We start from the raw sequence: 25,674 nt of genomic DNA, 5'->3' as shown, positions 1-25,674 counted from the left end.
CTTGTATGAAAGATGCTATACAAATAAGGTTTATTATTATCGTTATTATTATTAGAATTTAACTGCATACATGTAGTTTTGTGACTGCGTCTTAAAAAGTTGTAATGCTATTCAGATGAGAAAAATCTGTCAGACAAACCCTGCAATAGGTGAAAACAATACTAGCCATCACAACATTTGTTTTGACTGGTAAAAATGCCAAAAATAATGATTGAGAATACTCCTACAGCCGATAATCACTTCATTCTGCAGCTCTTCAGCTCTCAGCAGCTGTCAGAGTTGCCTGATAACAAGCAGTCTTAAGGAAACAGCCGACACGGTTCATGGGATGTATTTTTAACGCCTGCCGCAGATTCTTTACGGTCACACACTAATGGATCTCCTCCCGGCTGTACCTGCTGTCATAACTTATTCTGTGTCCTGAACATTCATTTTTAAAGAGCAGGACGGCGGCTGAGGTCTTGCAAAACATGCAGAGCTTTAGTTGCTCAAATCCAGATGCATTTTATTATAATTTGAAGTCAGAGTGGAAAAATAAAGACACGTGTGACCTCACAGTCCTGCAGAAGACGCCTTTAAAGTTAATTCTGGTTTAGCAAACCTCAAACTTGTTTTGTAAAATGTGTTTGGTGTTTTTAAATTTGTCTTTATTTTAATAACTGTTGACACCCAGAGGAAGAAAAAAGTCTTTGCTTGGAAATAATCCCTGCCTTTTGTTTGTGTGTTTCAACACGTCGGTTACCAACAATAATACTGAAAATAACTGTGGTTCAAGTACATCAGATTTAACCCCTTAAGACCTTGTCGGATATCAGTTTTCTTGCCTTCAAATGTCTTTCGCAAGCATTTTAACTCTTTAAAATCTGGGCGAACTCATTTGATTTCTTTTAAAATCTTGATGTCTCACAAATTGCAAAACAATTAGTCAGAGGAGATGAAAAAATGACCTGAAAATTAGCTTTTAAAAAAGGGATAACAATTATTACAACACTATTAAAAAAACTACAGAAAAAACACCCAGAAAACTTCATTTGCAATATTTGTAATTATATGTTTAAAATTATGTGACAGAAATAAATTATACAATTATTTTACATTTCTGCACTTTTTAAAGATCTTTTTCTCTATTTTTTTTGCTTATATTCAGGTAATTTTGCAGATTTTTACTACTTTCTCACTATTTTGGGGTCATATGTTCTGAGGTTGCTCACTACCTTCTTCCAGTGTTTTCTTTAAGAAATCAAACCAATTTGTTGAAGTTTCAAAGAGTTGAAGAACAACAAATGAGCTGCTCTCTGACTGTCGCTCTCTTTTGAATCATGTTTACGAGGACATCTAGTGGTTTCTTTTCTTCCACGTCTGCAAGTAAAATGACGAGACTTCTCCATAGAACAAAAGGGCTTTATTCCACAATATAAACTTGTAACATCTTCAGCTACCCTGCGTCCTCCCCGCAGTATCCTACGCCGGGTTACATGCTGTGGCGGTAACATGTCAGCGGCGCTGCGTCGCCGCTCCACAGATGTAATCCTTCCATCTGTGTAGCTCTCTGTACATCACACCATCGCTAAAGCACCAACACAACTCAGCAGAGATCAAGCCATTTAAGTCGATTCAGACAAAAAAATTATTGCTCAGATAAATAAACCTATTCTACAAAAAAAGGGGAATAATTATATTAAGATGCATGTACTAAACACTGGATTCAAAGAAAAGAATTGTAATAGTCATTTTTTGGGGGGATGGGGGATGAAAACTGTGACTTGTGTCCCCTTAGCTCTGGTTTAACATGCAAGGAGGTTCCAGAGAAGATAATATTAACCCTTAATTAACCCTCTTCACTGATGTAAGACTCCGTTTGACGTAATGGAATCCCATGCAGCACACTTCACATCCTGTGAATTTTTTTTTTTTTTCATTTAGACAACCACAAACAATTCATAAGAAGAAAGAAATATATATAATATATATATGTAAAAATACAAAAAAATAACTAAACATTATAGTTCTGGACAACAAGTCAAAGAGGAGATAGCACCGTTGTTACAAAAGGGTCGGACAGACGTGACGGAGGTGAGGGAGGAGGAGGAGGGGGGAGGGGGGCAGGATCAGTGACACATCCAGACTGGTGGCTCGAATAAACGGACTGATGACACACAGAGAGCTCGTCAGCCAACCCTCAGAAAAATCTCTTCATTTTCTCATGTGGCCATCGCTCAGTGTACACCTGACACAAATGTAGTCCTCCTTCTCTGCCATCTCGGCCGTGACGCCGACACAGACTTGGTGGAACCACTGGTTACAGCTGCCGTCACACTGGACCCAGTTTACCTGCAGGCAAGACGGACATTACTCAACACGACACCTGCAGTAACTGATTTGGCTTTAAACACGACACTGACTTATTTAAGTTGACATGGTGAACTTACAGTTTATTTACACATTGAGCAGTTACAGAGCAACATTATCACCTTTTTAAAGTCTGTTTGTGTCCACCTGATGAATTAAAGCACAAAATTTACTCTTTTTTTAGCCGTTTTTGTTCTCCACAAACTCCTGAGAATAATATCTGTCTATTTAGCTGCTAAATTCTCTTCTCTGTTCTCTAGCTAGTCTTAAAAAGGATGTTTACAGTATAAATGAACTGTGTAAAACTTTCATCTCACCAGTGTCAGATCTCCCTGCTTCTCTCTGCTCAAATCTGCTGGCTCTCGGGCTGCTGCTTCAACTACCGATTTCTCATTTGTGTTTTTGTATGTCCACCACGAGGGACGGGATCGTTAATTTTACTGATATTAATACAGTTATCGAGACTCCTTACCGATCCGAGACTTTATCGATACCACTGTCGATACTTTTCTATCATTTCATGGAAAGATGAGGCGATACAACGTTTTTTAACAGAACTGGTTTTGCTTTTATTGCTTAACAAGTGACTATGTTTTTATAATGCTGGGTAAAACACATTTCTCACCCAAACAGCTTTATTATTCAAGTTTCTCGCCAAAACTTAATTTTCCTTTTTTTTTTGATGTTACATTTGAACTCATCATGATGACCTTTTATTTACCTTTGCCTAAAAGTCGTTTTACTGAAATGAAACCTGATGCAACCTCATTTTTTTTAGCAATCTAGCTCTTTTCCTGGCAATTTCAACTCAGCTTTCAACAGCACCGTGTGGAAACAGCATTTCTCCACATGCCAAATATGGTAAAAAAAAAAAAAAGACATCAGGTGGAAAATGGTAAAAATTTCACAAATTCCACGGCAAAAGCCCAGAATGACACCCAGAAATAACACAATGCCTGTTTTATACTTTAATGGCTGTGGGGTCAAAAACTGCAGTTTGAATGGGTTTAAATGGTGTAATTTTTCTACACATAACTCTCTGAATGTAACAAGTTTACAGTGTGTTTTAGAGTTATTGTAAGAGCTGAGCTGGAAATTTCAGGATTAAGCAAAAATACACAATCTTGCCAAAATGTTTGCCATATGCATGAACGCAGTCAAAATGATCCAAAAATACATTTTACAAGTCTGTCTTAAAGCATTACAAACATGCCCATGTGTGCATGGATGTTGCTGTAATCATCTGTCAGGTTCACACTGGCCGGTAAAATATTACCTTCCTGTCACGCCTCAAGTGGAAGTAAAAAAAAATTACAATCCTTTTTTCCCCTCAAAATATTTTCATGTATTCAACTAAAACCTTTATGAGGCTTGACAAATCAAGTGGATATCTTCCAAAGTTTGCAAACTTTTTAATACAAAATTCCCTCTTTTTGTGACTATTTTCGTGGGAGAAACACAAAGTGGGAATTTTATTCTAACTATGAGTCAGTTTTTCTTTAGATGTTGCACTTAAAAAAAACATTAGGATCCTTAAATTCTGTCTTTCAGATCTTCTGCTCTGTAAGTTACCTCCTCCTCTGCCGCCAGCATCTTTTTAGGATATGCAGAGAAACTGTACCTTTACCTGCACTGTTCTATGTTTGTGGCCTACATCTAATAAAAAAGTTTCCCACTGATAAGAGTCCAATCACAAAAGTCTTTCTCTGCTGCCTAACTAATTAAAACTGCACTCATTTAGTGTTGTCTACATTTAAATATGAAGTAGATGGTGAACTGACCTCTGCAGAGAAACGGTCAGCTGTGCTGATGATGCTGCATTGTGACTTGACAGAAGTTTTTCTCACCTCGTCTCCCTCTGGCAGCTGACACCTCTCCGCCGGACACACGGCCATTTCCTCATCAGAGTCATCAGACTGAGAGAAATCAGAGCGCGGAGAGGACGAGGTCGAGGCCGGCCTTTTTTTATTCATCTTCTGTCTTTTGTGAGAGTGCTTTCTGTCCTTCATCCGGCGCTCTGCGTCTGATCCTTCTCTCTCCAGGTGCCGCTTTGCTTTCTTTTCTGAGCCGGTCGAAGTTTCCCTCACACTGTTACCGCCGTCCTGAAAATGAAAACATATTAAAACCGATACTGAGGCAGTTTCGAGCAGGGTTCCTACAGCTAAAGGAAAGTTAGACTTTTTAAGATGTTTTAAATACCATTCAGAATTAAACCTAAGACCAATTTTAAAACGACTTCAATTGAAGGAAAAAAAACATAAATTACTTATGATTGGGGACAATTTTACCCAAATGTTTATTGTATCTTAAAGTATAACCTTTCGGGTAAATTTAGGAAGTCTAATGAGTTTACAATACAACGTCAGGGAAAAAATGACTCATAACATACTTCCTGTGTCTAAGCATTTTTTGAGACTTTTGAAAGACTGATTTTAGACATTTTAATACTAATGAGGGCCTTCTTTTTAGATGAATGAATTCAATGCCTTTTAAGACTTTTTAAGGATCTGCGGGACCCTGGTTTTGAGGAGTGTTTTAATCACTTTGTTACGAGGAAGGCGTTTGTACCTGGTTCAGTGGCAGATTATTTCCCTGAGAGTTAAACTGCATGTGTTTGTCACAGTCTGCGGACTCGTCCTGTGGCGGCGACATGCATCTGCTTGTGTGCTGGCTGCTGGCTCTTTCCAATAAAACGTGGAAGAGGCTCTGGACCTCCGGCAGAGACACCTGCAGCAGGAGGCCCTCCACCATCAGCTCCTCCAGATCCTGACTCAGGCCTGTCACACAGAAACACCCAGAATACAAACAATCATAACCTATGACGAGCTACTGGGCCCAGATCAGACAGAGCATGCTCTGGACGTTACAAAATGCGTGGCGCACTGATGACGGTTGGTAAAACATTAACAGTAGTTGAGGTTACAATCGGAAAGGCCTACGTCTCGCAGATCTCCGAGGCCGTGTTGAACGTGAGCTAACGTTAGCTTCACATAAACCATGTACACTACTGACTGTTGACATCGCCACCCCAGAAAGCTCACTTCTCAATTCATCTGATTGGACACTGGGGGAGAAAAACACCAATGACTGGCCTTTTTCTGCTCTTTTTTTAATGATTCAAGCAGAGTACTTTATCTATAAATGGAAGTTTAGCAATAAAAAAAAAAATATTGTTCCTTTTTTGACGGATATTGAACATAACATGATACTATTCATTGATTCAACAAACAAAAAGGCTTTAAAGACACTTGATATCTGTACAATATCTTTGTTTAATGTGAAATCTCCATGGCTGTTTGTTATTGTTCTGTCTGTTTAAGTTTAATTGTATACTGCATATTTGTTACGCTCTGTTGTGTAAAAGCAGAGAACAAAAAAAAAACCAAAAAAAGAACAAAAAGTTTTACGATTTTTTTTTTTTTCAACTTGAGGCGTTCAGGGCACTCGTGCAAAAACACAGTACAGAAAAATGTGGGGCGCTCAACAATGCAGAAGCAGCAAGAAAAACACTTGACTAACTAACGGTTACAAAAAGCCACTTTGCTAAAACGTGCTCTGTGTGACTGTGGCCTCCATCATGACTCATGTTGAAAACTGACTTCTTCATTTAGTCGCTGCAGTTAACAGTAAGATGACACTGACCCTGCAGCGGGATGCATCTCTGCTCGGTGTAGAAAACGGTCTGAGCATGGCTTGTCCTATTCCACTCTGGAGTCAAACAAGGAGCCTGTGAAAAAAACATCAAACTCCAAACTTAACATTTGCACAAAATACTTTTACAGCTAACTGCAACAAAATGTGGCACAGGGAGAAGAAGAGAGACCTGAGTGTTGTTGTGGGCGTCACTGCTGCCTGATGCCCAGCGGGTTAAAGTGGGAGGAGTTCCTGGTCTCTCTTCCAGTGCTGGTAGTTTACAAGACTGTGAGATCTCCTGCGCTCGTTGCTGCCAGTTAACTGTCCTCTCCACCAGATAGTGCAGTGCGTCACCCTCCGGCAGACGCACCCCGGTGCGCCGCAGAGATGCGAGCAGAGAGACGACTTTGTTCAACGGGGGCTTTTCTGATCGCTGGCACTGCGGACAGAGCCACGGCTGTGTTTCGCAGGAGTCTGACGGGTCTCTGACACACACGCTGTGGAAAGCGTCCCTGCAGAGTTCACACTGTAACATCGCACCCATGGGCGCCTTCTGGCAGACACACACCTTCAGGTCCATGCAGTCTGCTGTGGGAAGGAGCTTTGACTCGTTTGCTTCCCTGAGATGAGAGAAAGCCTCCATCTCCCTCGCTCGCAGCTCCTCCAGAGTCGCCATCTGGTGAATAAAACACAGACTGAGTCACAACATCTCCTGACAGTGAGAGTCCGTTAATCCCACCGACCACAGTCTCTGAACTTACTGCAGAGGTAGAGTCCCTGGTCTCTGAAAGAGCTTTTTCCACATCGCTGAGAGTGTTGAGCCTTGGTGTTTTCTTTTTGTTACTTTTCGGAGAGTCTTTCCCTTTCTTGGCCTTCCTCTTTGGAGAACCTACATTCCCAACTTCACACCTTGGACACAAAACCTGTGAGGAACAAAATACCAGTCAGTATTTTTGCACAGAGGGCCCTGACACCCCAGGCAGACTGTCAACCACTGGTCAACGTCTGTCGCCCTCGTTTTTGCGGTGTGCCTTGCACCGTTGGCACTAATCTGCCTTTGGCGGCTGTTTTTTAAGGTTGGTGGAGGCCATCGGTTATAAAATTCCCCCTGATATCTGATTGGCACTTCAGCTCAGTGCACAAGAAGAGAAACAGAAACAAGGGCAGTAAACACTCAAAGTCAAGACGGCGTGACCTCAAAACAAAGTCAGAGTATAAGTTAAGATGATGTTTTTAGCTATCGAGGTCTTTAGCTGAAACAGTTTTTTATAATTTGTGTTATTTTTTATAGCAGACAGTAAATATCCTTTGCTGTTATAACATCAGGTTGGGTTGTTAATGGCTGACTAGCACCTTGAGTTCATTCTGTTGGTTTCCAGTTTTTGATTGATGAATACACATTAACTCCACCTGCTGCAATGGAGTTATTTCCTCTCAGCCAAGTACAGGACGTACGTGCTATCGGCCGTCAGCTGTAGTCTTTGCTGTGTGTTCAAGCACAACTTTTTGGCAGAGACACTGGCAACGTGAGGTGATGCAACAGTTGGCCTAAATTGCCACTAGCTCTTTGATATCGACTGTGTGCGTCAGGGCGGAGTAAAGGCCGCTATTCACCAGCTCTTTCTTTCTGCACCAGAGCAGCTCACATCTCTGGAGTGTGAAATTCACTTTTAAACATATATATCAGTATACATACACATATGCCTGTATTCCCTGGCACTTTACTTAATTGTATATGTATAATGATACATTAAATTTGTTACTTTCTTCGTCTTAAATCATATAGGGCAAAATTTGAGAGAGGAGGAAAAAGGCAAAACCTCCATTATATCCACTCCTGCTCTGTAATGTTACATATTTTGGATACACCAAAACACATTATTAAGATGGTGTCTTTTATAAATGTTTCAGTATCTGCTGTTACACAAAGGGTTTAATCATGACTCATATATGCTACATATTAACCACGCAGTCATTCTGTAGCTGCTGCGCTGCTGATTGTCGATATTGACACTTCAAATAAGTAACTGCAGAGAAAGTTAGGTTCTCTTCTAAAAGTTCAGCCACAAAGCATCTTTTATCTCATCTAAATGACCGACAAATGTGTAGTCAATAACATATTAAGCTCAAAACTACATTAAAAGTGTGGAAATGTTTTCAGTGGATGGCAGCTGTTATTAAATCCTATCCAGTGGACATGACGAGTGTGTGAGATGATGGACTTATTATTCATTTTAAACTTGTGGGTTTTTACCTCCAGTAAAGTGAGGGTTGAGTCTCTGGGTAGAAAAGTTGTAGCTGCAGATTCTCTCCATTCTTGTACTTCAGCCATTAAAGACTCGAGCCTGTCTAAAGGCTCCAGGTGGACTTGAATGGCTTGTCCTCGGAGCACCATGTCAGAGAGGTTGTCCATCATCGGTGAGCAACCGCTGGCCTGAAGAAAGCAGGAGATTACAAGGTTTCAATCAGAGTCAAATCAAAAAGAATAACATCGATATATACCCTACAAAGTAACGAAATGCACAGCGTGTGCTAACCTGAAGCTCCTCGGCTTCCTGAAACCACTCTCGGGCTTTTCTGATGGTGTCTTTCAGGAGGAGACAGTTTGGGAGGTAAGCTGGGATGCCGGACGCCTTCTCAGCAGCAGCACTGAGGGTCTCTATGGAGTGTGGTGGTCTGAACGGCAGAAAAACACAAATGATACACTGAAGGTAAAAGACCTGCAAGTTAATATCTCACTTTAACAAGAACTGTCGTTGCATTTTCTTCCAAAATCTTGACAGGAAGCTTTCTAATATTTTTGTGACTATCACTACAATATTTGGTACCTACAGTTTTTATAAGATGTTTAAAATCAAGACTCTTTAGACCAGCGATACTCAACCTGCTTTGCTTGGGGGCCACTTTTGCAAAATGACAGGAAGCCAGGGGCCAGTTGCAGCAGCCCCATATATATTTCTAAGATTTTAGGATGTTTAGGATTTTAGCACATTTCTAGGATTTTATGACATTTCTAGGATTTTTGGATGTTTCTAGGATTTTAGGGGCTTAGCTAGGACCTCTGTTGAGGGGTGGGGGGATCCTCTACTGGCACTTTTTAAAAAAAATAAACAAGCTCTATTTTGATGCTGTTTTATGCACTCTGGCACCTTATGTATACGAAAAGTACAAAAACAATGTCCAGTGCAAATCACTTTATTTTAATTGTGAATTAGAAAATGGTTGTAGGGCAAGCCAGGACCCTATAAGGGGCCAAATTAGGCCCACGGGCCGTAAGTTGAGTATCACTGCTTTGGACCTTCGGCAAAACACTAGAAAATATAATTATAAACATTAAATTTAACATTGTGAAACCCAAACTTCAAGGCTGCGGTGAACTAAGCACGGTGAGGGAACATAACACTTCTGAAAAATGCAAAAAATTTAATCCCTGACTTGAAATTAGTTTTTCTGATCATAGAGAGAAAAGATGACAGCCATGCCATTAAAGCCTTTGAAAAGCACTTGTGACAGTTAATGCTGAAAAGCACTGAGAACCAATGGAATGAGGGCAGAACTAAATATGATGCTCACTTTTTGTTGGTCTTGTTGAATATTCTAGCAGCAGCATTTTGCACTAGCTGTAATTAAAACGAAGCAAAATCAGGAGCACTGACGTAATATTACAGTAATCACAGGTACAATCAGTGCAAATACCTGGACAGAAAGTTACAGGTATTATTTGGTGATGATTTGGATGTGTCTCCACCCTGTGGCTTACATTAACTCTGACACGGATGGGTCGGTGCTGCGCTCACCTGGCTTTCAGCAGACTGCTGGCCTTGTCCTCCCAGTGCTCGGACACAGTGAGCAGCTCCTGCAGGCGTGCCATGGCTTTCTCCACAGACGGATGAGGTGACAGGCCGACTCCCTGGTCAATGAGCCTCCTCATGGTCTCCAGGGTCAGGCTGGCGGGCTGAGCGCTGGCCTGCTGCACGCCCTCCAGCCAGCGCGCCTGCTCCAGCCTCACTCTGAGGCGAGGCAGCTCGGGCAGCTCCACGTCAAAGTCAAAGCTGATGTCCAACAGGCTCTGGATCTCAGCGACGCTGGGAACTTCATCTGCAAGGACCTTCTCACTGTGCTGCTGGAAGTCTTCGATGCGATTCAAGAGTTCCTAAAGCAAAAGATCAATTCAAACACACGCAAAGTAAAATTCAGTACCTCTGCATTAATGATTTCTCGGGGTAACAGTGCACAAAAGTCACAGTTCGGTTTAAAAGTCATGGTTTTTGTGCAAGTTTGTTACATCGGAAAAACCCAGCCCAAATAAGGATCCCTTTCTTTTCATTTATTCTGAACAGGCGTAAGTACAAGCATCAAAGACAGACAAAATCTTCATGCTGGGAACTGAGGTAATATTGTGGCAACTTTGATAAACTATTTTCATCATAAATAACATTGTTTGAACATCTGTATGATCCTTTATGACATGAAATCGAAAATACCCAAAACACACAGAATTATAAAATATAAATCATGCATTAGAAGGAGTGTTACAATATTATCCTGCCTAAAGGCAGTAGAGATAAGCAGTTCTGCTCCGCTTTGATTTTTTTTTCTTGTCATGGTGATTAGCAAATCCGAGTGATGCTGTTAAATGTGCATCAGCATGTTGGATGTTTTTACATTCACCGACCCTACAACGGTGGAGCAACGGCAACACGCCGCCCTCCTCTTATGCACATCTCTCTCTCTCTCTCTCTCTCTCTCTCTCTCTCTCTCCCTCGCTCTCCCTCGCTGGTGTAGCTGACCTGGCGTTTTTTATTTTCAGGGTATAATTACGTTATTGGGTGCTACAGGGTCTTCCAGCAGCTGTGTTTCATTTCCACTCACTATAGTGTAACTGACTCATAACAAAATCAACTGTTTGTTTTAACCTCAGCATTTGCTGCTAACGGTGTACAGCTAATAGTTTTTGTGAAGAACTTAAGCTTTTAAATTAAATTTTAAAATCTGTGTATCAGTCAACATACTGTGCATTCGAAGTGCAGCTGCATGCACCGGACCAGACTGGACCGTGAGCCCAGTACCATGAAGGTTCAGCACGAATACACGAAACTGATACAGCTCTACTGATTTCAGTGTTGATCAAAGTCACATTCCTTTAGCCATCCATGCAGATATTTGAAGCCAGGACACTGTTCGGATTTAAGGATAGGCTCACAATTTTCTAAATTTGTTTTAAAACATCCGTCACATGCTCGTATGAATACTGAAAGAGGTTTTACTACGCGTTATCAAAGAGATCTGTTCAGTGCTTCCAATGTAAGAGACAAGATTTGCTGTCCTCATTCTGGGTAACAATTTATTCAGATCTCAGTAAATCGTTAACTGAAGGTAATATGTAAAGGTAATATGATGCTTCAGCAGTCTGATGCTGCTAAATCAAATGAATATCTCCCAAAGTGATATTAGTACTGAATTCACTTGTGTTTATAAGTTCAGTGTGAGCTTCATGTCTTGCCGGGTCGGTTGATCCGCACAGTGGGAACATTTAAGTCACAGGTTCTGGCCATACGACTTCAAATGTGCAGTGTGAGTTAACTCAATGTGCACTGTCCAGCCTGAATTTAAATTCATGTTATTTTTCTGAGGAAAAACACAGGACGAATTTATCCTCGTCAGTTACCTTCAACTTGGGGGCCTGAGGGAGACTGCAGGACAGGTTATAGAGCTGCCTCACAAAGGATCTCAGCTCCTCCACAGACAGCTGGCTGCACGATTTCCCATTTCCACACCGATACCTAAAAGAGAGCGTCCAGTCAGTTAAAGAAAAGAACTCCATTAAGGCATTAATGCTACTTTCTAACTTGAAGAAACGTGTAGAGAAATGTGAAGACAGATAATCTATAAATTTCATCTGATGGAGCCGAGTGTATTAATGCTACCTGGTCTGCCTCTTGCCGTTCAAAAGCTGCTGAGCCACTGAGGAGCACTTCTCCGCATCCTGTGTGACCAGACGTAGCCGACGCAGCAGGTCGTTGTCGGGGAACAGCTTGGACTCTGATTCAGCAAGAAGCAAGCGAAACACTGGCAGGCCTGAGGAGAGAACACCTGGTTAATAACAGCCTAACACATTCACAGTTTAAATTACAATAAACACACATAAATAATAAACACATTTCCTCTGCTTGTTTTTCATAGTTTTTGGCCGCAGTAATAGTGTTTTGTAACGTTTGCTTAAGAGAATCATACCAGTAGTTTCAGCACATTAAATCCTATATGCCAATAATTACATTACAGACAACTATTTCCCAATTTATGCAAGTGGCGCTATGATTTTTCAATGTTTTTTTTCCTTTCAGGGGTCTGTTGTTCTCAGTTCATTTTAGTGCCTCATCAGAATCGACTCGCAGACACAACACAGATAATCTATGACACACCAGTCAGCACTAGTTTTTGTTAGACTTAGATTTCCAGCTGGTCTGTTCCCCACCACGTAGTACTTGAATAAATCTATGTATAAGTATGTCTGTTGTCGTTATGTATGTCTACTGATAACTTTTTGGTATGTGTGATTTTTATCATTTCAGTACATGTATGGTATGTCGACCTTCTGTTTGTGTGCTAAAATGCCCTTGTGATATGCTGAAAACCAATTTACCCAAAAAAACAATAAGGTATCTATCAAGGGACCTCAGACAAGAAGACGGTTATGACTTTTGTATTTAATCATTTTGAGCATTTTGAGGAGTAAATGGTGCAGAGATGTACAGAATACCTGCCTCTGGAACCAACAGATGGTAAGCTATGCAAACAACAACAATCTGTTTGCTGCAATGACTGAGACCGGGTTTCAAAATACAGCTAGAAATTTAGGAGCTCTACAATATTTATATTTTTGGTGCCACTGTTTTACCTTTATAAATTCTTATTTTGCTGTACATAGTATGTATTTAAAACGTGGCGTTTCAATCCTATACCTGTTGGGTGCTGACAGAGTTTAATGCATATGTTATAAGAGTAGCGCAGTGCGTGGTCGAGCGAGAGAAAGAGAGGATGCACTCGGGGCAGACAGGTGTTGGCGATCGATGCACACCCGAAAATAGGGTTCCCCTGATAGCACCGGTGTAATTTGAACATTGACTGGGACATTTTGGAAGTGCTGTTGGAGTTCAAGCGAGGCTGCGACGCAGCGAACGAACCTAAATGTGTGACTAGCCCTACAGATGTTAGCGCTCTATCGCACGTGCAGTTGACAAAGTTGTTCATCCCTCAAATTAACCACAACTTATCAAAGAGAAGCTTGTTGTGCTTCACTGAGCAAAGCCTGTCCAATCAGAATAACATGTAAGCCTGCCAAGAAACCACTCAAGGAGGATGTTATCTCCACCAGGAAAATTAGCCAGAGGACAAAAGATTGTTTAGTGAGCTTAATCATAATTACTGTGTGTTACAAATATTTTCTATAGTTTATAGTTTCAAAGGAGGGTGTATCACTGGAACATCTTATTTTAAAGATATTACAAATTCTGCAGTATTGTAACACAAAAGCTAAAATATGGCTGCATGCTTTGAGGAATGACTGGAGAAAATATGCAGATTTCTTTGGCACAGTCCTTCCATGCTTTGTTTTGTTCTTTGCTCGTGCTGCTTACCTTTCTTCTTCTCCAGTTTAGCCTCTAGAGTCTCTGTCACAAGGGAGGCCCATTCATCATACAGCTCAGCTCGCTGCTTCACAGCATTCATCATGGGATACAGCTCGTCCAGTGTGTATCTGAAACTGCAGGAGCAAACAGAACACTGAGTTCGTGAGGTAGAGGTAAAAATAAGACACAAATCTACTCCAGGAGGCCCAGAATACTCAGACATAAAATATATTTTTTCCTGACCTACTGTACTCATTAAATCTGCACGTCTGACAGAGACCGTGTACTCTGATCCAAACCCTGTTAACTGCATCTGTATCGGCTCCTGAGGGACTTACTTCAGTGTGTAGTTGGTGATGGGGCAGGAACAGAGGTCGTTGATGTGGTACAGACAGACCAGCACTCCCGGGCTGCAGGGACAGGTGATGGCAGACAGGTAGCAGGTGGTCCTGCACCTGGCACACTGCCGCTCGTCGTCCTGGAGGTGATCGTATTTTGCCTCCTGGTGATGCAACACCCCCTGAAGGTGTGAGACAACAACTGAAGTGTTAAAAGCAAATCAACACAGTGAGCATGTTCGCTCGAGGGAACGTGATATCTCTTTTTACACTTTATTTAACATGTAATTGTCGTTAAGAGAGCCTGAAACCATGTTAGCTATCAACAAAGTGTTCACAGTAAAAGTGACACGCTATAATATGTTTTTACACACTGAAAAGAAATTTTATTCTGCAGAAGGGTAATTGTGTGCACACCATGACAAAAATTAATCTACAGACAATCTACACAACACACAGTGTTATGGTGTAATAATATTTCTTAAAACAGAGACTATCTTACCATTTTCTTCACTTTCTCTCTCAGTATCTGCTCTTCTCGGATCATCGCGACCATGTCCTTGTGGACAGCTGACGCCAGGACAACGTCAAGTGTGCCTGCTTTCGAGGCCATGTTGCACACCATCTCATCATGGGAGAACACATTATACCGGTGCAGCGTACGATAGTGGTCAACACACTGCCTGCCAAGAGGCATCTGGAGATATAGAGAGGAAAGAAATTCGTTTTAAGGACAGTTCATTCATGTTGTGTTGAATTTTAAAAAAAAACGCGTCAAAGGACTGGCTTTTCTAATGCATGAAATTCACGTGAATTTAATCTGCTACAATTTTGATAACTGATTCATCCATTATGTATTGTCTGAAAAAAAGGGGGGAAAAAGCCAAATTGTCAGTTTATAGGTTTTCAAATGTAAAAGTTTAAATAAATAAAAATGTATGCAAAAACCGCCAGTCCTTTTTTCCTCAATTTTTTATTGATAACCTTTGCAAAAAAATGATCAAAACTAATGAATACTGAAGCTAATCTAAACACTGATGCATTAGCCTATTAAAAAAAACTCCACCAGTACTTATATGTTAGTTGAAACCACTCAGATTGTTGTATTTTGGTTGCTCTTACAAACAACAAGTTGTAAAGTGAAACAAACCCAGTCCACGGTGCAGAAGTTGACTGCCTCAGCGAAGTTGAAGCCCTGATTGAAGCCGCTGTGATAGGCTCTGGGAAACGTGATGACAAACTCGCCAGCACACTGGTTTGTTCTGTAAATCTGAAGGACAGCAGGAGACAAAAGATGATTTACGTTCCTGTTAGAAAGACCAGCTGCTTGTTTTTTGAAACGTGCCAGCTGTGCATTACTGCTGATTATAGACAGAGGGAATCTGTGCATGTCAAAGAAGCTGTGTAAATACGTACTGGGACTCCGTGGGCCATCAGGGTGTTGGGGTTCATGATGGTGACCAGCTGGTGCAGCAGGTCAGGCTGAGACTCAAACAGCTCCGGGGCCAGTTTCCTCATCACCGCCTCCAGTTGTTCTGCAGCAAAACCAGGAGCTCCGTACCAGGTTTTAGGCTCCCCCCTTGTAGTGAATAAGATAAATATAAGATTCAACTTGAAATAAAACAAAAATAAAGTCTCGATGTTTATCATTACACGCGCACACAAACAATGTCTTCGCTCTCAGCAAGAAAAGCTCTAATTGTTAAGTACCAGTGCAGGTAGTTGATGGAGTAGCTCCAGTGATCCTCGATGTGCCAGCAGAAGGAGGAGAAGCACATGCCAACATAAAGCCACGGCAGCGTCATCCCACAGATGTCAGCTGTTACATGAGTCAGTACAGACGGGTTCATCATCGCCAGGTTGTTCAGGTTCCAGCCACACTTGAGGTATTTCTGCAAGAAAGACGACATGCAAAATGTAATAACACACAAATAAACTGTTCATAACATTTAAAGGTTTTGTTTACAACATTCAAAACATTCAACAGCATACAACTATTTGCTATGTAAAGATTTTGCGGAGCGATGGCGTCCTCTGTGTGTTGTAATCTGAGCTTCTCTGTTCTTTGTGTTTGTTGCTGGTCCAGCTGTGCATTCATGTCAGTGCATGTGGTTCCCTGTGTAAGTCCCACTTGATAGATGTGCGCCACTGCTCTGCTGTACGCTAACACATGCGGTTTCAGCTGATAACACCATTCTGAAAACACTGTTGCGGGACACTGGTGACGATGTTAGCACTGTTAGCATGGATAGCATTGCTAGCTGGCGCTATTTCAACTCAACCACCTCCATATTTGCTTCAGACATCAGAGGCGAGAGCTGTGTGTAGGCAACCCCGCCCCAGAATCTGAATGTTGTATACTGCACCTTTAAATTTACCACACAGATAAAATTCACGGGCATTGATGCGACTCATCAAATAAGTGGAGCAGAGCGTTTTTTGTTTGTTTGTTTTTACCTGACTCTGTTTGTGCAGCATGTGGTTGCTGCCAGCTTCTCTTTATGTGTACTGAGCTTTAGCAAATGATAACGCAGCTGGTTATGGAGGAAGTGGAAGTGTATGCTATACTGAGTAGTACTGAATTCATTATCACTATTGTTTTATAGATGCATTGATTTGGCTCATTTATTTGAATGTGAAATGTAAAAGTATACATAAAGGTTGGTCTGCTGCTTTGCATTGCCTCTGGTACAATAAATTATTCATTTTGTTAAAATCATTTTAAACAATTCTTTGTAGTTTTTACCCGTTGGAGGGACACAGAGCCATTTAAACATTTAAAATGAATGCTCATGTAGGCAAGCTTGCTTCAGTGCTCAGTAGAGCAGCTTCACTTGATAATAATAGAAACGCTCTGCTGCGTAAATGAGACGTAACCATGTCTCATGTATTTTGGCAATAAGACTGATGCAGGGTTTCTGTTTGTTAAGTCTTAAAGTTGAATTTAAGACCTTTTTAATACCTCATTGAATGTAATTTAATACCTGTTAAGTGATTATATGGTTGGGGTGATAAAGCCTAAAAGTATTTATGAACACATCACTTTTTTAAATACTTTCCAGCAGTACATACATAGAATTTCTAATGATATAATCTATTAAATTAATGCAACCTGGACCTTTGTAGGAGCATGAAATTGATTAATTAACCAATTTTAAATGATTAATTATTTTTAATTAATTTCAAATTTTAATTAAATTCTTCACATAAACATTATAAGCTAATGAACTAAGCTACTGTTACCAGCAGTAGTACAGGTCCGACGATGCTGACTGAGAGGATTGACTCACACAGACACAATCTTTTATACTGCAGCCACATTTTAACTCCACAAACATAATGTATCTCGAGGGCTTTTGGGTGGCTTGTTTCATGAGTTTACCTCATCAGCTGGCGAAACTTTAAATTTTCCGTTGGGAATGGGGAATCCACTCCCAAACTCCTTTGAGGCGATATCTGCTCCGTATTCTACAGTAACGTCCTCTTCGATGGCTCCCACCAAACGCCAGAACTCTTTCTCCACCAGCTCTGTGGGTACCATCTGTGATAAATACATGTCAACATTAAAAAAAAACAACCTCACAGCAAGAGCAGACTTATTCTGAAACTGTTTGTACTTACATGAACTGGCATGTTGAAGTAATCAGATTTAAATGCATCAGCCATTTGCCCAAATGCGCGCAGAGAATAGTCTCTGTACGCTTGTTCAAAGCCGAATGCCTCGTGAGGTTTGTTGCATTCCTGCGGGTTAAAAAAAAGCCATAATTAAACAATATTTTAAATGTGTTTTGGCACCATTACTATATTCCCTTTTTTAATGTTATAAATGCTTGTATGAATTCTCTTTTGGGAGTAGACTGACTAGTTTTAATATCTTCATTTACCAAGAGTCAATGTGCATCATATTCATCAGACTTTGCAGTTTATCCTCACCTGAGCCAGACACTTGGGGCACCTCCAGTCTCCTTTGGGGATGTCGGGTAAAGGAGGGATCAGACAGAAGGTGTGGTAGCTGTCGTCGCAGCCGTCACACAGCAACAGACGTTCTTCATCTCCCCCGCTGCCACACACCAGACACACAACCAGATCCACCTGCACAACAAAGGAGGAGCCTGTAAAGAACCTGATCTAGAGCTGTGAAGACTGTAAAAGTAGCTTCATTAGCAGAAGCAAACGTGACTTCTTTCAACAAACTTAGACCCCTTGAAACCTGAACAAACTGGTTTAATTTCCCTTAAAAACATGGGAGAAGGTAACGAGCACCTTAACAAGACATGACCCAAAAGTTAACACTTAGTTTGTAATAACATTCCCTTCCTTTTAATTTTTTTTTAATTTGACTAATTTCTTGCAATTTTTGGGGCATTTCTTGCCAAGTTAATTGTGGCTTTTATTCCCCACGTTATCAAACGAAATCAAACCAATTTGCTCGGGTTTCCAAGGGTCAAATAGCTTGTGAAATGCATCTGAAAGCAGCACAAGAAACAATGTCGCTTGGGGTTTGAAAGGGTTAAATCAACAAAAGACAAAGATCACTGATGAAGAGATGCATTAAGCCAGCAAGCCTATTAACTTGTGATTAAGAAACTTGATATCTCATACATGTGCATCCAAAAGATGAGACACAAGACATTTGTACTTACTGGACTGGTAATAACAGGAGGGAGGATTTTCTTGTACCGTGACTTAAATTTGTCAGCTTCAATTATTGGCTCTTTAATTTCAACTGGTTCCTGCTTCACTTGAATGGGAATCTCTTTTTCTGCAAGACAACAGGAAACATTATTAAAACATAATTACAAAAAGGAGTACTTTTCCATGTAGAACTTCTCCATGTACACTTTAACATCCCCTATTCAACATGAACAAACAGGATTTAGGCATTTCACAAATAAATTATTCACAACCACTGTTAGGGAATTCTACTACTTTTGGCAGTAACTTAATACTTTTACATTAAATACCGAAATGAAAGTTACTAATTATTATGATCTAACGTCATCCTTAGAGATGCACAGATCAGGTGAGCAGCGTTCAGTCGCTCTATTTTGCGTGTTTATATCGAGAGTGTTTCTTTATGCTATCAATAACTTAAGGTTACTTGCAACGCTGTGGGTCGATCCGTGCACATATACTGCACACGAGTGACTCACTGGATCTTACAGCGGCACAATAAATGGCAAAAATCAATCTGCACGATACTTTCACGGCACACAATCTCCGACGGCTCAGGCACATTGAACTTGCTGTCCTGGAAATATGGGCATCATTTTCCCCTCAAGATAACGGACAAAAGTGATGAGTTGTAGTCTGTGTGCAGGATCAGAGCTACTGTTAAGGTTACGAAGGACAAGCTTCACTGTGCGTTTGTTTTGGTAAATAACATTTATTACTTACTTTATTTCATTTGGCCTATTGTGATGAGAAATCACCGTCAAATGTCGGAAAAACAGTTGTTATGCTATATAGAATTAAAAACTGACTATACTCATCAAAACATACCTTTATTGTTTTACTCAATCATAGATCGAATTTGACTTTTGTCTTGTCCCAAACTGCAACACCAAAATAAGCTCATTTAATAAACACCAGTCTCTGCTGTTAACGACCCTACAGTGTGTTAGACACCACTGATGAAATGTTTACATACTGCTTATGAGTGCTAAATAGGGAGGATTTAACTTAAGTGTTACCATAAATACTGTAAATGTTATTAGTGCATCCATTTTTCACTCGCGGTTGTAGAGCCTGACCTTGTTCTTGCTTGGCGACGAAAGATCCCATCCTTCTCCTCAGGTTCGGCCTGCTCTCGCCTGGTTCGGTCTTCACGCAGGCGACCTGCAGAAGACGTAATAAGTTAAAACTGCAGGCAACTTAAAACTACTAAAATAGTGAGATATGTGGAGAACAGTGAAGAATGGAGTGTGTGCTGTTTGTTTTGGTCAGGTGTTTGTAGCTGTCTTCAACAACACCCACCTCACACTTCATGCGCTTGGCTCTGCGAGCAGTTGGGCCGGTGTCTGGCGTCTGGGCAGTCTGCCTCTGAGCCTGCTCCAGCAGCTTGAGCTCCTTGGTGTCCACGCTCTCCATGCTTCCTGTGTTTTCCACTGGCTGGACTGGCTTCTGAACACACTGAGGGAAATAGCATGCCAGTTAAAACCACAGCTCACTGGTGACAAAATAAAAATACACGTGTACGCCTAACTGGAAATACCTGTATGTTCTAATGCTTTAATTGACAAGATACACACGAAATACGAGATACAGTGCCTAATATGACTATGCAAACACAGAGAGGATAGATTTCAGGGTCTGGAACAGTAAGTTTGAGAGTATCACAGCCTGCATTTTAAAGGTATTTCCTTACATGATTATTATTGTGTTTACCAGCTGTAATGAAACGAATAGTTGGAAGTATCGTCTGCTACCAAACATGATTGAAAGACTGGTATTAAAGACAATATTTGGTATAATTATTTTCATGGCGAAAGATGCCATGAGAAGAATGTGGTTAGTTACAATTTGTCATCTAAAACAGGGAGCGCAGAAACTCAGGTGGAGCATGCCAAATCAGAAGACGAGAGACAGATTGGAGCTGAGGGTGTTCAGGTAACGAATATCAGACTTTAAGGAGCTGCCTGTGAGCTGGCAGCTGAATTAATTATTGTAGCACTTAAAAGGGACAGATAAAAAGAAACTATAATATTTAAACTGAGGAATAATCAGCACCTAATTGCTGCCTAACAGAACTGTATTTTAAATTTGTCTTAAGATGCATGTTTAAGGAATAGTTTGGATCTTTTGAAATGGGGCTGTATGCAAGTCTATGTCATACAGTAGATGGAGATCAGCACGTCCCCATTTCGGAGAAGCAGGAAGGAGTACAAATATGGAGACAAAGCAATGTACTGCTGTGAATGGGGGGCAGCAGCAAAATGTATATTAGCCACCCAAAAAGTCCAGCAAAAAAAAAAAACAACTATCAGTTTAAGTGTGCACTATATTAAGAAAATTTTCCATTTATACCATGGATCGGTTCGTCATACAGCCCAGCTTCAAAAGATCCAAATTATCCCTTAAAGTGTAGATTGACTTGTAGAAGTGAAGGTCATTAGTTTGAAGTGACCCTTTTGCTGTAAAATCAGCCGATTGCTGTTTTAGGAAGGGTTAAAGTCAGAATATCATGCCTACAAACATTAGAACATGCTGGAAATGCAGTACAGTGTCCAGCCACAGGTAAACATGCATTTTGTTAAATGTGAGGCCGAGTGGCTTCTAACCGTGACACAAACATACCTTTTCAAGTTCAGGATCAGCCTCCAAACGCATCAGTTTGGAAGCTGGCTCTGGTGCCTGAGGCAAGAGAGAGCTCGGGTAATTAAACAATTTAAAGTGACCTCTCAGCGAGGTCACACCGGGCCAATCCAATGACCTTGGATAAGCTCTCTTGCAACATGTTATGGAAACTTTGGGGAGCAAGAGCTATTACATGACATTACTATGGAAGCATAACGCATTCATTTGACACAAAAAAAACATTCTTTGTTTTTATGAATTAAGAAGATTATTATCCCAGAATTATGAGAAAAGTTTTCATGGTAAAAAAAATCAGCTCTAAATTTTTAATAATAATAATAATAATGATCTTGTTATTATAAAAAAATGGGAATGTACAAAATTATCTCTTTATTTTATGAGTAATTATCGTATAATTTTGACTTTCTTGATTAAAAAAACAAAAAACATTTTTTCCCTCAAGTGAATGCAATCCGCCGCTCTACTAATGGCCTGACACCAGACTGTAATTCATCAAACAGAGTTAACTTTTCAAAAAAAATACTGGGAATATAAAACTTTTATCTCTAAAAAATACAACACAAAACACAGTTTGTATAACTTGTAGTCAAACACAGAACATGCGTATCCTAATAATGCATTTGTTTCCATTATATATATATATATGACATGCTCTTAATGTAATCCATATTCTCTCAAATCGTTGTCTCGTGTTGCCTCTTGTTCAAAGGGAAAGACAAAAAATTTAACAAAATAGATCTGTGATTCAACTCATAAATGAAAGATATGGATGAGCATTATTAGGGTTTTGTTTACCGACGGGCCACACTCTGTTTAATATGTATGACAGCTTCTCTTTGTGCGTAACATCAGGCTCAAGATACGCTGTCATAATGATGCATGTGTCCAACTCACCAGCAGGTTTGCTCCACTCTGAAACAGATTGTAGGGATAGAGCGTTTTCTCATAATGCCCTCGCAGGTGTGAGCCGACGGCTTTGCCGGGGGCGAAACCCATTTGTAGTGCAATCTTGGTCCATCGCCTGTCCCGACAGACAATGTCAAATCCACCCTCATCTGCTACCAGCTGAAAACCCAGTGAGATACATCATTAGTGTGAGTTGTTTCATTGCATTTTAAAATAAATGCAAACATAATGTGCAGAGACGTCATTTAGCAACCTTATTTAGTTTATATAGATCCAAAATTTTCCTCTCCACATGAGGAATCTTCAGGGCAACTCCCTGCAAATCCCAAAATTTGGCAATCTGGTCCAAGAAGTTGAGCTTGACTCTGGTCTGTGCCTGGGAATAAAATATAGGAAATGATAACAGTCCGACACAAATTAATTAAATTCAGGGAAATCAACTGAGACAAGGCTTTCAAGGAAAACTAAGGCAATCAGTGGGGGAAATAACATGGAGCTTAAAAATAATCCCAAACAGGCTATTTATGCAACAACACAGGTGGTGCATCCTACTGTTTAAAGCAAATAAATAAATAAATCAGCTTTTAGTTTATTTTTTTAATATGGATTAAGTAACAATCATGCATTGCAATTTTCAGTCTAAATTTCCAATTCATCCTTTGTTACGTAACATTATTACAAGGCATCAATGACATTACTGTTCTTTGTTTATTATCAGCGTGGCCTGTATGGGCAGAGCAGTTACATAAACAAGGTAAAATCATGCAAATCAAAGGTAAAATAAGAGATATCTACACAAACACAGATGTTATTAAATATTTGATAATATAATGAGACAAGGAAAACTCACCTCTAGTTCGTTAAGCCTCTGGATCCGGGGAACAAAGTGAAGTCTGTCAACATCACAAGCAAACGGAGGCTGCCAACCCTAAACAGCAACAAAAACACACACAACAGCACATGAAGGTCTTCATAACATGTAGCCTGGATATTTATGTAGCTGGTAGTTTTTGCAGTGATATGTTATTTCTCTATGTCCTTTTGTTTTCCCTTTGAAGGCGGCCCTTTGTGACCATTGTTTTTCAAAGCACTGACCCATTTTTTAATTTTTTTTTTTTAAATTATATATTTTCAACCAAAATTAACTTAACATCGGCAAATAAAAGCGTCACGTGGTTGCAGGTTTTGGAATAAACTTTGTCAGAAAAGCAAGGCCTGCCGGGTACACAGTGATCCTTTTCAGTTTGCAACACCAATCAATATTCAGGTCAATACCAGACACAGATTAGAATAAAGAAAAACAATATCCCATCAAATAAGCAGGGACTCAAGTTCTTGTTTTAAGTAGCCAACATCCCCCACTGGCTCACAAAATGGCCAGATGGAAGACACACTCACCAGCCCAGCTTACCACAAAGCCAACATGGAGGACAACACCCTTACAACACAGGCTCATACATGAACACAAGCTCATACATGAACACAAGCTCATCTCCCCACAAATCATCATAACACGCAAAACAGCTGTGGTGTTATTGTGTAATATGGCGAGTTGAACCTTAACTTCAAAACTTGGACTTTAACCATTATCTTTATATCTACATAACCAAATGTACTTTTTTGTCATTGTGTGGTGATTTCTGTGACATCACTAAATGGGACACTTGTTTAATGTGACTTATGCAATAAATAGTTTCATATTTTGATCAGAAACTGAAGATGATGAAGAAGTGATGGATGAAGTCCACTGACTGACCCAACTGCATCATGATGCTCCTCAACAAATAATCCACGATTAACCTCCACTGAAAGACTGAGAGGACACTAAAGGACAAAAATGAGAAAACAAGCGTCCAAACTGACTCAACTGTATCTTGTTTTTGTCGTCTTCTACGCAGAAAAAAGGGAGAATGGCTTCCGCGTATATGTCAAACCCGAGTGCTGAATTATGACAGGTTGAGCTGTTAGCTGCCGTTAGCCTGCTAGCACAGCGGCTCAATGAAGGCAGCACCGAGGCTTTGTTGACACACAATGACCCGCGATTATAATCCAAATTTAACACAAAGACGCGAAGATTTTGCTTCTAATGAGCGTACGATCGATGAAAACGGTGATTTTGTGGTGTTTGAGAGGACAAATGAGGGGTAGCTAGCGGTGAGCAGCACAAAGAATGAAGATAGCCGAACGTTAGAGCCGCCATGTTGAACAGTCCCTTTAAATCCCATCGCTTCGGTCCATCTACAGTCTGTCTCAACGGTCAACCGTCAACCGTCAACCGCGGCTTCAATCTCACTCACCGGCGGCGGGCGGACTTTGCAGATGCCAGTTTTTTCGGCGATGGGACGGATCTTGTTGATAAAGGCAAACGGATCTTTGAATTCTTCCCAGCTTGGCTCGAAGACCGGGCACTCCGGAGGAGGCTTGAACTCGTCCGGCCGAGGCTGGCTCATCGTTTCGGACCGACCCGGTGGAGGCTCAGACAGGACGGGTCACACGCAAAGTACCGCCGCGCTCCGGCTCTGGAGGATTTTTTTTTTAAATTTTTATTTTTTTTATATAATCCGGTTTGTTCACCGTCGGTAGCAGTCAGTCGTCACCAGCACGAGAGGAGACAGCTTACACACATACACACACAAACATACACTCACACACACACATCCATGCACAGTGAGGAGAATGTTCCAAGGCAGTGAGCACGTCCGCTGAAAAAACTAGACACCGCTCAGTTCTTACTGATGCGGGAGGGATTCATCACTCTGCACAATGCTTGACGTTAAATCTACTTCTTAGTAAGCAGCCAGAGCTGAATATGATTCATATTTTTGTCAGTGTTGTAGTACAATTGACAGTTTTTTTTAAAGCATCTCATTTTATGCAAGACATCATATTTGTTTTCTTGTTTTGTCACAAATTTATGTGACCACACAATCCAGACCTGAATGAGCCTAGTTTACTGTTGAATTAAGATTAAATAGGATCAAAATTCTATTTATCCTGATGAAAATTGCTGTGCAGAAGTTGCAATGCAAAGTTGCAAATATACAAATGACTAAAATGCCAGAAAAGTAAGTCCAAAATACAAAATATAAGAGAAAAAAACAACAAAAAAGCAACAAAAATACTTTTGATGGAGCAGGGGGAGGTGCAAAACGGAGAAGGCATGTTGAATAATTTTTAAGCACTGGAAAGACACTTAAGTTTTTCAGTTTGTTTTAGGGAAGGGGCGTTCAACTTTAAATAGTTGTATGTTGTATCTATTTAAAATACCATCTGAAACCCCAAACCTGCCGACAGGTTTAAAAGGCATGTTTTTTCAATCTTTCTTTTTTTTTTTTAAAAGTGCCAAAATTCTTATCCTCATATATAAACTCATTTGTGTAGTGCATCTGTCTTGGGTTCAGTAATACATTCATATGCTGTCAAATGAAACTTCAGTCAAAGCTGTTCAACTAGAAAAAAAAAACATGCTAAAATTTAACCATATATTATAGCCAAAAACTGTA

General features: G+C 40.4%; 1 protein-coding gene across 3 annotated transcripts; it reads right to left on the bottom strand.

Moving 5' to 3' along the window:
• Nucleotides 1–1,387: 1,387 nt before the first annotated feature.
• Nucleotides 1,388–24,845, bottom strand: kdm5bb (lysine demethylase 5Bb). 3 transcript variants are annotated; one of them, XM_042491192.2, is made up of 28 exons: nucleotides 24,469–24,845; nucleotides 23,022–23,099; nucleotides 22,425–22,547; nucleotides 22,160–22,330; nucleotides 21,245–21,301; nucleotides 19,925–20,080; nucleotides 19,702–19,786; nucleotides 18,592–18,710; nucleotides 17,882–18,040; nucleotides 17,570–17,689; nucleotides 17,331–17,489; nucleotides 15,659–15,840; nucleotides 15,365–15,527; nucleotides 15,099–15,218; nucleotides 14,451–14,645; nucleotides 13,949–14,130; nucleotides 13,620–13,744; nucleotides 11,910–12,060; nucleotides 11,651–11,765; nucleotides 9,780–10,135; nucleotides 8,520–8,658; nucleotides 8,237–8,416; nucleotides 6,744–6,905; nucleotides 6,173–6,658; nucleotides 5,992–6,076; nucleotides 4,918–5,126; nucleotides 4,131–4,451; nucleotides 1,388–2,331 (listed from the first exon to the last, which is right to left on the bottom strand). In XM_042491192.2, exons 1-28 carry the CDS (start codon nucleotides 24,619–24,621, stop codon nucleotides 2,194–2,196), a joined length of 4,689 nt encoding a protein of 1,562 aa, XP_042347126.1. In that variant the 5' UTR covers nucleotides 24,622–24,845; the 3' UTR covers nucleotides 1,388–2,193. The 3 variants fall into 3 exon arrangements, with proteins under 3 accessions (XP_042347126.1, XP_042347128.1, XP_042347127.1); XM_042491194.2 differs by having other exon boundaries at nucleotides 4,197–4,451; nucleotides 24,469–24,844; XM_042491193.2 differs by lacking the exon at nucleotides 21,245–21,301 and having other exon boundaries at nucleotides 24,469–24,844.
• Between the last annotated feature and the right edge of the window lie 829 nt (nucleotides 24,846–25,674).

The sequence above is a fragment of the Plectropomus leopardus genome, chromosome 9 (assembly GCF_026936395.1).
Source record: "Plectropomus leopardus strain MGB_pleo_1.0 chromosome 9, ASM2693639v1, whole genome shotgun sequence".
Lineage (NCBI taxonomy): Eukaryota > Metazoa > Chordata > Actinopteri > Perciformes > Serranidae > Plectropomus > Plectropomus leopardus.
Note: the sequence above shows the minus strand (reverse complement) of the source record. Positions and strands in the feature narration are given on the sequence as shown.